The 15,428-nt window shown below is 36.3% G+C and overlaps 1 protein-coding gene across 1 annotated transcript; it reads left to right on the forward strand.

Annotated features, from left to right (window-relative positions):
• Positions 1–6,299: 6,299 nt before the first annotated feature.
• Positions 6,300–11,133, forward strand: lum (lumican). The gene is made up of 3 exons (XM_024283960.2): positions 6,300–6,551; positions 8,163–9,041; positions 10,087–11,133. The coding sequence occupies exons 2-3, from the start codon at positions 8,168–8,170 to the stop codon at positions 10,239–10,241; spliced, it is 1,029 nt and encodes a 342-aa protein (XP_024139728.1). The 5' UTR covers positions 6,300–6,551; positions 8,163–8,167; the 3' UTR covers positions 10,242–11,133.
• Positions 11,134–15,428: the final 4,295 nt, after the last annotated feature.

Here is a 15,428-nt window from a genome sequence, read left to right on the forward strand (position 1 = left end):
AGTTTACAATAGGGGTGTAGGGAAAAATCGATTTGGTGATATATCGCGATATTTTGTTTGGCGATATTTAATGATGATATTTAATTAATTATTTACCTTTGTTTTCCACCCAAACCATAAATATTCAGGTAGAGTTTTTTTTTTTTTTAAGTCCTACTCTTAAGAAAAGTGAAAATTGTTCTGGTACAGTCTTGGGTTATATTGCAATACGTATCGTGAGACTTGTATCGGGATACGTATTGTATCGCCAGACTCTTGCCAATACACAACCCTAGTTTACATCCCCGACAACCCAAACTTAACATTAGTGATGCAACAAAATTTTAAAGCAACATTGGAGCCATCCAACTGTATAGTTTTGCACCATATACCAGCTCGGACAAGGAAAAATTAAGACGTAGATGGATCTATTTGCAAGTAGATACATCAAAATGGGGCGGAGCCAGGCCTGCCAATTGTGTACACGCTTTTTTAAACAGCATTTTTTTTATCTGCTCCTAATTCACAACGATTTCAATAAATAAACACTCAGAAATGCAATTTTAAGCATGATTTTCTTTCAAGAAAAATGCTTAAAAACACAAAAAACACCATTTTCATAGCTCTTCTTCATAAAACTGATATCATTTGATGAAACTGTCTTAAAAAGAATAATTTAAGATGAAGTGCTTCTTGAATTAAAAAAAAAATAATAAAACAATGTTTTAATTTAGACATCCAGACTGAGGAGGTAAGTGATTTTCAAAATAAAATCCCTAAATTTTCACATGTTGGAACTTGATGAGCACTTCAAACTCATCCACTTAGATCACATGCTTTCTCTATGCACTGGCTTCTTGCCATCTGGCTACAATAAGTCACATGACAGATGTTTCTTTATACCACATTTGATTCCTATCAAAGAGGAAATATCAAAGCGGAAATATGCTCTTTTTTCTTTTTTATCTTTTGCAACCACAAACTTATCAAATGTTTGGCTCAATGACAGAATTGCTATTTCAAAACGTACTATTTAATCCAGAACTCCACTTAATTTAGTATAACCTTGAATGGAAACATATTTATTTTAATGTAATAAAGTTGACAACCTGCTGCTTTTTCCCTTATTAAATAAAAAAAAGTGAAAAATCAAATTACTTGTGTACTAAATCATGAATAAAATGTGCTCCATAACCTTAAATCACTTTTATTTTCCTTATTTAATTTACACTCGAGAAGTTAAATACTGCCGGCAGCCTTTACCAAACGTAATGATAATAAATTTGCAGAAATGTAGTGAAAGTTATGACTTACTCAAAGACCTTTGCCTCAGATATGTTTTTGGACTTCACTCAAACCAGTACAAAGCTTCAGTGTTGGAGCTCTGGAGCTCATCCCAGCACCCCAGAGTGAGTTCAACACAGCAGCACCACTGTACTTCAGTCTACTGCCCCCATGTGGTGGTAGAAGGCCCCATCCGTGTTAATCATACACTTTTTCATGTTCAGGTCTAAAGCAATCAGGATTTGTTCTGCAAACTGATTTAAAGCAGTTATTATTTAAATGATGCTATCATTACTCTAGAGACTCCATTTGTCGCTCTGTGATGTAACAAAAGTGACGAAAGAGGTCTGGTGCCTTAAGAGGATCTTCTCAAAGGGATTTCATTCCCGGGGTCACTCCTGCTACACATGCGAGCCCATGCGAGCAGGTTAAAGAATCAGCTGCACATGGAGAAGTCTCTGTTTGAAGCACAGTGCTTAACACATGACTTCATGGCAGGAACAGAAGGTGGTGTCTGGCCGCCGTCTGAGATTATATTAGAAGCTCCTGTGTGTCTGCGCCAAGGAGTCCAAGAATAACCTGGTCGGCAATATGCTCGCTCCGATCTCCATCTGGGTACCTCAGACGGAGCATGTGCTTAGTAGTAAAGCGGTTTTTCTTTAACCCATGTGCTGTAAATGTGTCTGCATAGAGAATTAAATCACAAATACTAACTTTTTTTGTATATTTTACATAAATAATACTCTTTATTAGATATATAAATCACTATTGTAAGATTTCAAATGTGATTTAAATTAAAAAAAAACATGTTTTATGAAAATAATCCACTTTCATGTGGGAGAAAAATGGTTTTACAGTCGTGTAAAAAGCTCCACACTGACTCTTTAAATGAGGATAACGTTAGATAAATCATCAATCATGACTGATCACTCAGACGCATTAAGTTCCTCACAGAGTCATAGTAATTACTGAAGAGCAAGCCTGAGCTAGCAGCTGCTGGAGGCTAACAGAAGCTCAAATCAAACTGAAAAGGGAAGGAGTGCACTTGTAAGGGTTTTTTTTTTGTTTTTTTTGCATTTTTCAGTTTGGTCTCGAATAAGCAAAACAGCATTGACGCTACAATAGGGCTGGTTGATCGATCAATCGATCTAAGCTTAATAGATCAATACTCAATCCATAAAAGTAGATATCAAGTAAACGCATAATGCTAAAGTCTGCTAGCTTGATGCTAATGTACAATGGGATTTCCCATTGGACGGCTAATGCTAACGCTCGGTCCACCTAAACTGCTGACGAAATGAACATCTTCATATAAATGTGTAAACTGACTCAAATTGAATTGAGAAGATAAAAAGAATTGAAAATCAAATCAATTCTAGAAATTATTGGCAATACCCGGCCCAAAGCTACAACTGACAAAACCAAAAAATATAAAATATTTTACACAATTATTAAAATGAAAATTGTTTTTTGTTGTGCAAAAACTGAACAAAGTTTTTCATTATTCATCTTTTCTTAGAATAAAAGTACAGAAGCTGGTTTATATCATTTAATCAATAAGTTTGTATGCTTCCATCTGCAACTGGCTCCACCTACTTTCTGGACATTTAAAAAAATGGGCGTGCACCTTGACACATCATTTTGGCGGTAAACTGATATTTCCTTAATAAATAAGTTTTCTACATTTATGCATGGACTTTTTTCATCTATTGGTACTGCTTCCTAACAATTCCCCTTCATTTAAACACTGATGGAGGAGCTGACATAACCCACAAAAATGTTTAGACAAATAACTACTCACGGCCATCCAAAATTTTACATTTCGTCCTGATTCGGTGTGCAAAAATTAAAACAAAATAACTTTTTTTTTTTTTAATTCTTCAGAGATTTTGGACAAGAATTCATTTTGGACTGATGGCTGACACAGCCCTGATTGTTGCATCTACTCTTAATATCACCAAAAGAGGGCACACAAAAACAGTGGTCCCAGTTCATTCAGGTTTCAAACTTTTTAAATTTGTTCATCATAAATATTGAGATTTTTTTTTCCCTAAATAATCTGAACTTTGTAACTATAGGCTGAGAATTATTTCCACCAGAAATATTCATATATTCAGTAACTGATTGAAAAAAAGACATTATCAATATGTAAAACAGTGAAATCAAAAATATGAGTAATTAAAAAAAATCATTCACTTTCACTTGGTTGGATCAGGGTTCTGCTGTTCAGTGCAACAGGCAGTCACAATGTGAACCAGTATTTATGCACTTTGAAGAAATATATGCTTGAATAAAAATAAACAAAAGGGGAGAGTGTGTCCCTCATTTTAACTCTAACTAAAATTCGCTTTACACCACGTGTGTCAAAGTCAAGGCCCGGGGGCCGGATCTGGCCCTCGAGAGCATTTTTATTTTATCTTGTGCTCAATTCTAACCTGTATAGTTTTGACAAAATATATTTTAATGGAGAGTAAAATATTGAAAGTTATTTAAGGTCTAAGTTGATATATTATGGAATAATATTCCTGACTGTTAATTATTTATATTCATGTTAAAAAGATAAGTTTTTAATATTGGCAGTCTGCCACCTTCTTGGACTATTTTGGCATTTATTACGATTTTTTAGGTTATTTTGGAGTTTAGCTAATACTTCAATTACACACTAGTTGTTTTGGGTAGTTTAGTTTTTTTTTTTAATATTTTTTAGGCTTTTTTGGAGTTTGGCTAATATTTACATGCTAGCTGTTTTGGGTAAATTTAGGCTTTTTCCAGTTTTTTAGGCAGTTTAGCTAATTTTTCGGCTACAGGTTAGCTGATTTGGCTTACCTAAGTTTTTTTTGTTTGTTTGTTTTCAAGGCTACTTTGGCTTTTAGCTAGTACTTTAGCTGGCTATTAGCTTCAGCGTTTTTAGCTAGCATCTTCAGCTATCAGCGCTAGCATATTCAGTGGCTAAATTCAACTTACAGCACTCACACTAGCATTATCATAGGTAATACTATAGATCTAGTTCATAAAAAGTTACGGTTTTAAAGTTTTAAAAATGTAGTTTTAGTGTTCAATAAATGTTCAACCTGTTCGGCCTGTGACCTAAGGTGTGTTTTGGATTTATAAATGTTAACCTGCTTACATAATTAAAAAAAAAAATCCTAGATTACTTGAAGTAATCTAGAGAGAGAATACACAAAAAATCAAAGGTTTGATAAAAAAAAAACGAACTTTGATGCCTGTTTTACCTGAAACAGGTAGGTAGACTTATTTATGTACTCACTGAACAATGTTCTTTCTGAGTGGCAACATGATAAGGCCATCTTTTTACTAAACATGCTGAGAAGATCTGATACTTTTATTTTGAAGGCAGTTTTTGTTCATAATAGTTTGAACCACCAGGATGGGTGCAACAGATGACCTGTAGTTTATAAGATAGAGTGTACGGTGGTAGAGTGGTTAGCACTCTCACCTCACGGCAAGATAACCTTTTGTTCAAATCCCACCTGGGTTCTTCCCGTGCATCTGTGGGTTTTCCTCAGGCACTCCAGCTTCCTCCCACAACTCAGAAACATGCTTTCTTATGATTCTAAGATGTCCCTAGATGTGAACGTGAGTGTGGTTGTGTACTCCTGCAACAGACTGGTGACCTGTCTTGTGTGAACCCAAGTCTTGCCCAACAGTAGCTGGGTTTGAAAATTAAAGGACTTTGGTGAAAATGCTCAGTAGCCACAAGTGGATCTGTGTTGTACTCATTAAATCCAAGGTATGGATATGAGCAGGATGACCCTGAATGCATTAAGATGAACTGTGCATCAAGATAATATTTCAATTGAAAATGTATTTTTATTTTATCACAGCCTCTAATCACATCAGACTTGATCTAGAGTGAAATTTAAATTAATAAACAAATAAAATTCAACTTGTCAGAACAGAAACACATAAAGATCAAGCAAAGATGGAAGGAAAACCAAACATATTAATAGACTGAGAGGTAATTAACCAAAAAGTAAGCAGGTTTGATGATTGAAAACTGCAACCAGGTGTGATAGTAAATTAAACCAAGAAACAAAAAAATAAATAAAAAACAAGACTAAAACAAATAAAAAATGTAAAAAAAAGAGCACAAATTCTTTCAAAAACATGAAACTACCACTGACAACAGAAAAATACTTTGTCACTTAAAAGAAGAGCAAATTTCAAAAACAAATTGACATTGTCTGCATTTTAAAATTTACATTTAAGGATCTAACCCTATTAAACAAAAAAAAAACTTCATAGGGTTCCAAAAAACGATGCAAAATATGTTTTTTTAAAAAATGTTGGCACCAAAAAGCATTTTGTCAAGCTGTGCTAAAAGAATGTTCCTAAATCTTAGAAAAAAAATCTATGAATCTACTGTTTGCCTCTGCAGACAGACTTTCTTTAATCTTTTGTGAGTGGACTACCAGACCACACTGTGACCAATTCAGTCCAGCTGACAGTGCATATTATGATCTGATGTTCGGATAATTGTTTAAAAAAGTGAAGAGTAACTGACTTTTGTTCTTTTTTATTGATGGTACAACACATCTTTCAACCAGAAGGATAACAAGTCAGAGCTTTAAAGTATGTAAAAAGACAGAAGAATCCACAGGCATATGGGATCATTTGGTTCTGCCTCACATTACCTTTTTTCGTTCCTCCTGGTAAGAAGAAAAAAAAAAAAAGGAGACGGATTGTTTGCATCAAGCGTTGCATAAGTCTGCTTTTGCAGTTTTTGTCAGATTTTCCGAAACTCGTGACGTCCGGCTCTTTTCATTTTCTCCTCAAAACTCCCGTCTGGTTTAATGGCTGCCAAAAGTTGTTTCATATTTATTTCCACACATCTGCTTTTTTACCAAAACTTTCCTACTGCTGCTCAAGCTCAGGTTGAGCATGCAAATTCTGGCAGATTTGTTAGAAGGGGAAATTAGGATGCAATATATATATATATATATATATATATATATATATATTCCTTTTTTTGCAAGATGCATTGCTAAAAATGAGTTAAAATATTCCAAATTCTTTGCAGCACCTGTTCTTGGTTAGTCAACGGCAGGTTTTTGGACAAAGGTTCAGGGATGACGCCCTGACTCCTGTGTGCTAAGCCTCCCATCTTCTTCCCTCCCCTTTTCCCTTCAGTCTCTCCATCAGCTCCCGTCTCTCCTCCCCCTCTTTTCTCTTTTCTGTTTTTCTCCAGAGATTAGCAGTTTTGCCACACCACATTGCTCCTACGTCCCGGCCTTCCACCCCAAAAACACAAAGAAAGAGAAGCACAGGTATGGATTTGAGATTTGAATGTTTGATCATTTTTCTTAATGGAATTACTGTTTTAGGCTGATTTTTGATGCAAAAATAAGTAGAGCTTTGAGTATTTACATTTCACCTGCGTATAATAACTTTGAAAAGGACTTCATCTTGGATTTTGTGTCAGTATTTTTTATGAGAATTGTATTATGCAAAGTCGATTTTGTTGCACTACCAATGGAGAAACTTTTTTTATAGTTTGGTAAATTTACCTTTTGGCACCAAACAGGATTACTGCTTTTATGGGTATGTACAAAAACAGTTCTGATGTAATGACAGATGTGTTTTTACTGATTCCTTCATCTGGAAGATGTTGTTGGTCCAAGCGTGGTTGACATACATTCTTGATTGATTTTGGAACAATAGGTGTGTCCCTTGGGTGCCAGGAACCATTGGGGTTGCATTTTGTTGGGATTTTTTACAGTGATTGGCAAGAATTTGAAATAATTTAGGTTTGATTTTCCTGTTTTGCAGATTAATTTTTGGTTAAAGACCCATTCCAAAAAAAAAAAAGACCCACTTCATTAAAAACTGTTTCTGACATTTTTAACGTGTTCTCTTGGCACATCTGTCATGATGGAGGAAATATGTTAAGAAAATTAAGCTTAAAATTGCATTTCTCTGTATTTCTTTACACAAATCATTGTTAATCAGGAGCAGACAAAAAAATGCAGTTAAATTTGCTACGTAGAAAATAAATCAGTCAAACACCCTTCTGATGCATCCACTTGTAGACGACTAGATCTGTGTACTTCTTTATTTTCCTTTTCTAAGCTGGCAGATGGCTGGATAGCTTCAATATTGCCATTTTAATGGACTGGTAAAGTTGGGTTACGAAATGTAACAGTCTGTAAGCTAGCAAGAAAGCGTGTAAACACAGAAATCTCGGTTATGGGGGATGGGAAGGGGGGCGGGACGGTCCTGTCCCTAACTCAAGAGGCAAATTTCCAATGAACTCCTGTTGCTTTGCTCTACAGAAACTATGTTTTAGAAAACTATCAGTTTTTATTTCAGCTGAAAACGACATAATCCTAATTAAATGACCACTGGGAACCAAGGGTGTAAGGAAATATTGATTCAGTGAAATATTGCGATACTTTATTTGGCAATACTTGTATCAGTTTAAAAATACTGCCAAAATGATATTAAATTCGTTATTGTAGTTCAGTCTTACTTTTGTTTTTCTAAATTGCCATCAAAAAAAAAAAAAAAGTACCATCAATTTGATTGGGTAAAAGCAACTTGTTTATGAGTTGCAGGGCTTAATTGTAAATTTGAATGTTTACAATTGTACTTCTGCAAAAAAATGTACTAATAAGATCATTCTTGTGTCATAATTTAAAAAAATATTGTGAAATATAGTAATATATTGTGAAATTTTAGGATATGTACTGTATCATGACATGTTTATCGCAATACATATCATATCACCAGGTTCAGTCCAATACACACGCCTTTTAAATTAGATCAAAAGATGATTGGAGTGGGTCTTTAAGAACTATGATGTTTCTCTACTTTCTTTTAAATATATATATTTTAAATCTTTTTCTTGTCCTCCCACCATCCCCTTGTCCCCCCAACAGAAATCATGCTTCCTCTCAGTCTACCGCTCTTGGTTTTACTGGTCAGCCTTGCCCAATGCCAGCAGTATGACTACGACTACCAGCCTCTGTCCATGTCGATGCCATCAGGGCCCAACTGTAATCAAGAGTGTACCTGCCCAATCACTTTCCCCAGCGCCATGTACTGCGATAATCGCAAGCTTAGGTTTGTCCCAGTGGTCCCAAAAGGGATCAAGTATCTGTACCTCCAGAACAACATGATTGAGGAGATCAAAGCAGGAGTTTTTGATAATGTCACGGATGAACTGCGCTGGCTGATACTTGACAACAACCAGATCACCAACCCGAAGATCGAGAAGGGCACCATTGATAAGCTCACAGCCCTGGAGAAGCTGTTCTTCAGCTCCAACAACCTGACAGAGCCGATCATCCCTCCCTCAAAGTCCCTTGATGAGTTGAAGATGACAAGCAACAAGCTGTCCAAGTTTCCTGCTGGGCTTTTGAATGACAAAGTAAACTTGACCTTCATCTACCTTCAACATAATGAGTTAACTTCTGAGGCTATTGGGGGGGCTTTCAAGGGGTTAAAAGGGCTGCTGTCCCTGGATGTCAGTTACAACAAGCTAAAGAAGCTGCCAACTGGACTCCCTAACTCACTGGAAATCCTCTACGCTGACCACAATGAGATCGAGAGCATCGGATCAGGGTACCTGAACAAGTTGCCCAATCTGAGATACCTGAGGATCTCTCACAACAAGATGGTGGACTCTGGAATCCCCGCTGGGGTTTTCAATGTGACGTCCCTCACGGAACTGGACCTCTCTTTCAACAAGCTGCAGTCCATTCCTGAGATCAACGAGCAGCTGGAGCAACTCTACCTTCAGGCCAACGAGATCAACAGTGAGTTTTAGGAAAATGGTGCCATGTTTGATTTCATGGGTTTTTTTTGGGGATATTTTAGAACAAAGCACAGACAGATTTTTGAAAAGTTTAAAAAAAGCATCCCACCTTCTGTAATTCAAGCTATGTTCACACTACCCTTGGAAATACGGTTTCAAACGACCATTTCTAATGATAACTCTATGGAAATGCATTTTTTTTAGCTACAAAAGTTTCTACAACCATATTTGGGCTCTACATTGAATATGTGTTGAAAGTACATCTAGGTCAAACTTTGACCAGTTGGCGACCAGTCAGAGGATTGGAATTTGGTATTGACGAATGGTTGGTCTCCCTCTGAATTCATGGAAGTGCCAACCATTTGAAAATTGAACATGAAGGAGAAATTCACAATTGGAGTCATAATTACGTGATAAAACACAAACCAACTCACGCAATAAGTTATTAAAGACACGGTGACAGACGTGAACAATATTTTGATTTACAGTGGATACATTCCAATTTCTGCCAACGCTCAACATCATCTATCAAAGGAGACGTCGGCGTCTTATTCAAGCCATGGGAAATTTTGGGTAATCGTGGTCGGTGATTTTAGTATAATGAGACCTATAGTGATGCAGTCTCTGAATTTGAAATGGTTCCATTGCAGAGGTTGGGGAGCCATGTTTTAATTGGAACAGCCAACACATCAAAAAACGGCGAGTTGGGGACACCCGAAATGTCAATGTTTTTAGGCGGTGTCTTTAATCAAACGTGAAAACGTGACAAATTGGGAATGACAATGTGTTGCCTGCACATAAAATCCAGCTGAACTTCTTATGGGACGCTCCTAAACTATTGTACAGTATATTAAAAGGCATATATGGATAATTTATCATAAAAATTCAAACACAATGTAAATCCATTGCCTTCTAGGGACTAAAGTATTTTTAATACATGAAATTAAATGTTTTTATCTCTGTACAATGTCTAAATCTCTCTTTGTCTCTAAACAATCTCTATATTCTAATTATGAATTTCTGGGTTTTTTTGTGTTCTTTTGCAGAATTTGACCTCTCAAGTTTCTGCAAGTACACTAGTCCTCTCAACTATTCCCGCCTGAAGCATCTGCGCCTGGACGCCAACAACATCACGCACAGCAGCATGCCTCCCGAGACCTCCAACTGCCTCCGCGTGGCTTCGGATGTCATGTTCGAGTAGGGATCTCCGTCTGAGTTTTGATCCAGCCTTCTACTGCCAGGACACAAGCCAACACCAAATTCTCCTTCTGGGTTTACAAGTCGTATCACTCCTTTTATAGAGCTGTCATCTCCTTGCACTTCTGAGCATCAAACAAATCTGTAATATTGTAAATGTTGATCATGTTGAATATCACTCACAGTGAAGGGCCGTTTTTTTTACAAAAAATTGTTGATTTACACTAAAAAAGATGAATGGAACAAAATTAAACAGCTGATCACCAGTGGAAGTATGTTTAAAAAATCTTAAAGTAAAGAAAAAAAACACTTGAAAAAAAACTTTTAAGTCATATATTAATACAATTTAGTTCTCATTTTATTGTATGCTACATTGTTTTGCATGTATTATGGCACAATAATCAGTAAGACAGGACTGTGTCCACTGTGTAATGTGATTCAAATGTATTATAGAACTCATACAAGTATATTATGTGTGTAAAAATAAAAATACTTTAAAGTAAAAGCTAATAGTGGCAACCATCAACGCCCAGTGTTAGGTAATTTGAACTGTCGATTGCTTTAAGCTCTAAAATTCACATTTTTATAGCTCTTTAAATTGTATCATCTGTCGTTGCGCACTTTGAAAATATTTCTTATCTTATTGTTTACATGTCAATTTTCTCCTGCCGTGCACATAACAATAATGTTTCTGTTTGCATGCATCCAAAGGTGCCATTCTTACAAAAACATATTCTCTAGCTTTTGCAGATGGCTTAGTTAGTTTTGCAATAAACCTGTTGATTGATCTGTTATTAGACTCTTTTTTTTTTTAAAAAAAAGGACTTTGACTTGGTATCTGCTGGATTGGATTTATGTTGAAACAAAACGCAGCTGAATAAAGTATTTCAACCATTTTTGAATGGAATCATTTTTTTCCCTCAGCTTTTAATTTCTGGTGCAAAATTAAATATTTCACATAAAATATTCTACATTAGGTTCTACATTCCCCTTTTTTATCCTACCATTCTTAATAGTCTAGTTGATTTTTAATGTTTGTATATATTTTTGGTAACACTTTAGATAAGGTGCTACAAAACACTCAATATGATCCTGACAAAGATAATTAATATATTTGTTAAGGTTGTAATCAGTTTATTATTGTGGCCTTTGTAGGCAATAATCTCACTTTAGATGTTGATATTCTTACTAAATATCTTAATAAACCTTATTTGGCTTATTGTACTAATACATGTCTTACTAACACCTTATAAACACATTAATAATGTTTGTTAATGTTTTAATAAATCTTTTTAAGAGATCTTATTATAAAGTGTTACTATTTTTGTAGATTTACTAGACTGCAAATGTTCAAAAAAATCTTAAAGTAGTTAAAAACAAATTTTAAATAATATAGTACTTCAAGGATAGACGAAAGTATATATGCGAATAAAATAAACATTTTTTTTAATTTATGGGTAAAACATTTTTTAGCTATAATATATTCTACTTTTCCCTGTGGGTCAAACAGGTTTCAGCGTGGTAAGAGTGAATTATGTGAGGTCACGGCAACAGAGCTGTAAACAATTTTTAAGGAGATGCCTTGTCCTCCGAGGGCCTCTTTCAGTAAAAGCACATACTGTGGAAAATACTTTGAGATACATGTTTTTATTACTACCAATACACTTTAAATTGTTCAACCACAGACAAAAATGTTGTAGAAAACATAAAAAAAGAGAAATCTTGCTGTATAAAAGAAATCAGTAGATCACAAGTTTATCATGATAGATTTACATCCTTGCATATAATGCTTTATATGTGTCTTACCTGAGCATGAAGCATTAAAAAAGGTAATTCTTTAAACAAAATATACTATCTTGAAGCCACTTTGCGACTATAATGTCCAGAAAGCTTTTGTAACAAGTGGACTCCTAATTTAATTAAGGATAAGCTACCTATAATTAACTATTAATACTGATTGAAGAACGCTGGCCTTTTAACCATCTCTTGGTTTTATCTGTACACCTTGGTCTCTTGGCTGTAAAGTGCTTTATAAATAAAGATAGATTGGATTGGATTGAAACCTCAGGCGGCCTTTCATGACTGCCATGGAAACACTTGTGAGCTCAAGAGTTTTACTTGCTGCAAGAACTTTTGGGGAAACTGTTGTCACCATGGCAAAAGAATTACAGAGCAGGTTTTTGTATGACTGTGTAACGGGATGGGTGAAGTGTGGGCTGAAATTACTTGCTGGTGTAAATAAGGTGAAATCTAAAGTAGTTTTTCAGCTTTGCTGTCATTTTGGTCAAACATGACAGAAAGCCCAACATTTGCTGGAAGACACTAAATATAAAAATAAAATAATGATATTGCGAACAACATTTTCTAAACCAGACTGTACATTTATTTGTGTTTATTTGTGAAGTACATTTGACTGAACTTACTTGACTGAGAAGCCACTTGAGGTTACTTAGTGAACTGAAGTGGCCCCAACTGCTTCAGACTTGAAGTCACTGATTTGACTCTTAGGGAGTATTCAGACTGGATATATTTGATTTGCTTAAACTGAACCAGAGTTTGTTTCCCCTGAAGATCTGGAGCAAATTTTCAGCCTGAATACACCCAAATGGACCCTGGTCTGGGACTAGGAATAGTTCTCTGACCCATCTTTTGAGGTTCTCGGTCTGCTTCCAATTGGACTGAACTCCAGTTCGCTCTGAGTTTCCTCAGTCTGAATAGGCTCCATACTCGGAGTGGAACAACCACCGCCACCGTAGCGGGCATTACGGGATGTAACCATAGTAGCGGATCAATGATAAGACACAGCAACTGTTAAACTACATTTTATTACTAAAGGCTCATAAAAAAAAACAACTTTTAATGTGATACACATTGCTTCGCACACTGTTTTTCTGGCAATCTATTTGCCATAAACACTTACTAGTGTACCTTCTTAGCCATTATCTTCTCAGTTACCACCTTGCAGCATGCCTCTGCTGTACCAGAGTAGCAGTAAAAAGTAATGCCGTTGAATAAGATGTTTGAAATTGGTCCGCAAAGTATAAAGTTTGGATAAGGGAACAATTCTGACAAGGATTGCAAAGCGCTCCCTTAAGATGTGGCCGGTCCTGTCTTCGACCCTCCGTGGGCACGGACAACATATTAACCCAAAGCACCATTGAAGAACCATGCTAGCTTGCTATCCTGTCCATCGGGCGGCCGCTCCAAATTCCATGGGCTCTGTCACAGGCTGGCAACCTGCCCAGGGTGTATGTATCCCGCCTTCACTCAGCAGTAAGTGGGCACCAGCAGGTTATGAAAATGGATGGAATTTTAGGACAAAAACCCTTGCATTGAGCGGCCATATTGGATGTATTTTCCACCCTTGATCTAGTCACTGAAAACGTCATATGCCAAAAGTTCAGTCTCTGGTTGGTTGACGTGCCGCATCAACCTTGCTGGGGGCCAACGCCCAAATCAAGACCTCGTCTGTACACTGACTTAATAGTGAAACTTGACGCCCCTGCTGCGCCAACGGTGTTTGGTGTGAACGCACCTTTACATTTTCTAAAAGATGTTCAGTTATTATTTGGTGTGAGAATTTTTGCTTTTTTATGTTTAGTTTTTTTGTTCTTTTATATTTTACATTACTTTTTGTCTGTTTTCTGGGTGCAGGTTTCCAGTTGCTGACTTCCCCTCTCACACCAGGTTTCCTTGTATATTCATCACAGCTGCTTTTTATTAGTTAGTCACCATTTAGTCTATTTAAGAGCTTAGTTTTCAAGCTATTGATGCCTAAACATGTGCGTTGTCATGCTTCAAGATCAGTTTCTGCTGTTATTATAATGTTGCACTGAAATAATGTATTATGTGTGTGTCTCTGGCATTTGTACCCACCATCAATCTCTTTTATGACACTATTTAGCGATAGAAATAAAACTCGATTAAAAACTATAACAAGGAGGTGGTGAAACACATTTTGGTGTAAACATTCCCTTTTATCCAGTTTGTTCAGTCTTAATATCCACATGCCATCCAAAATATAATAGCTTTTGTTGTTCAACCAGCATGCCTCAACAAAATAGTTAAAAGTAAATGGGAATTCTCAAGAAAACTCTTAAAACTGAACAAACCTATAAGGTTTTTGCATGGGTTATACATTCAGTAAATGTTTCAAAAGTAAAAATGTGCAACATTAGTGATTGTTCTGGGAGAAAAAGCAGTTTTCTGCCTGTTTCTGAGTTTTCTGGTAGCAAAAGTGAAAAGATGTGCAGATATGCAAAATATTTATTTAATTTTGTATTTAATGCATTTAGGTTTTCTTCACTATTAAAGTGAGGGAACGTGTCGAATATGTTGGATTTTTATTGGGAAACCAGTGAAAATGTTGAATAAATTCCTCTGTCTGCAGTTACCTTCATTCATATTCTTGGAGCACAGCTTCTGCTGCCTGTGTCTAGACGACAAAGTCCTTTATAAAGCCATAATCCTTCCCTAAAGTTCTGGTTCAGTGAGAATATGATTAGTTGTTGTGGAGTTGCAGCAGGGCTCCAGAGATTCTCCTCCAGGAATATTTTTACTTTTAACCCTATTGTGGAACAAAAAAAATAAAGTTTGGAAATCATGGTGCCAAATGATGCAAGAATGATAACTAAGCAAAATACTACATTTCCAATTCCAAATATCTTTGAACTAAATTCCCAGAGGAAAATAAAGGAAAGAAAACCCTGGTGCTTCAGGCTTCTACTCCACACTGTCATCCTCCACAGTTAAGTGATTGACTGTCTTAATGAAGAAATAGCCTTCAGGTTGAAAGGAAGGAATGCCCCATTAAAAAAGACAGGGTTTAAATACCTCAGTGAAGCTCCTCTATAACCTCACCTGTCAGCTCTGCAACAAACCCCAAAGGCCCAGGAGCTGAAATGATCCATAAAACCGGTCGTGCACCCATCCCCCAGAGCCAGTGTCTTCTCCATGACAGGACAAATGGCTAAGTGGGGAGGGGTTGAAGAGCTGAACCCTCTTTGGAACACCAATGACTTTAGTTTTTTTGCAACAAATGGAAGGAAAGAGAAAAAAACAAAGAGGTGGGAAGAAACCACTAGGCTGGCAGAAATATATGTGACACTATTTCTGAAAGGACATCCCAACTCAGTCATCCTCCCACCAATAACAAGGGCTCCATCCTCTCTACTCAGTTGTATCTAACGTT

This window comes from Oryzias melastigma, linkage group LG23, assembly GCF_002922805.2.
Source record: "Oryzias melastigma strain HK-1 linkage group LG23, ASM292280v2, whole genome shotgun sequence".
Lineage (NCBI taxonomy): Eukaryota > Metazoa > Chordata > Actinopteri > Beloniformes > Adrianichthyidae > Oryzias > Oryzias melastigma.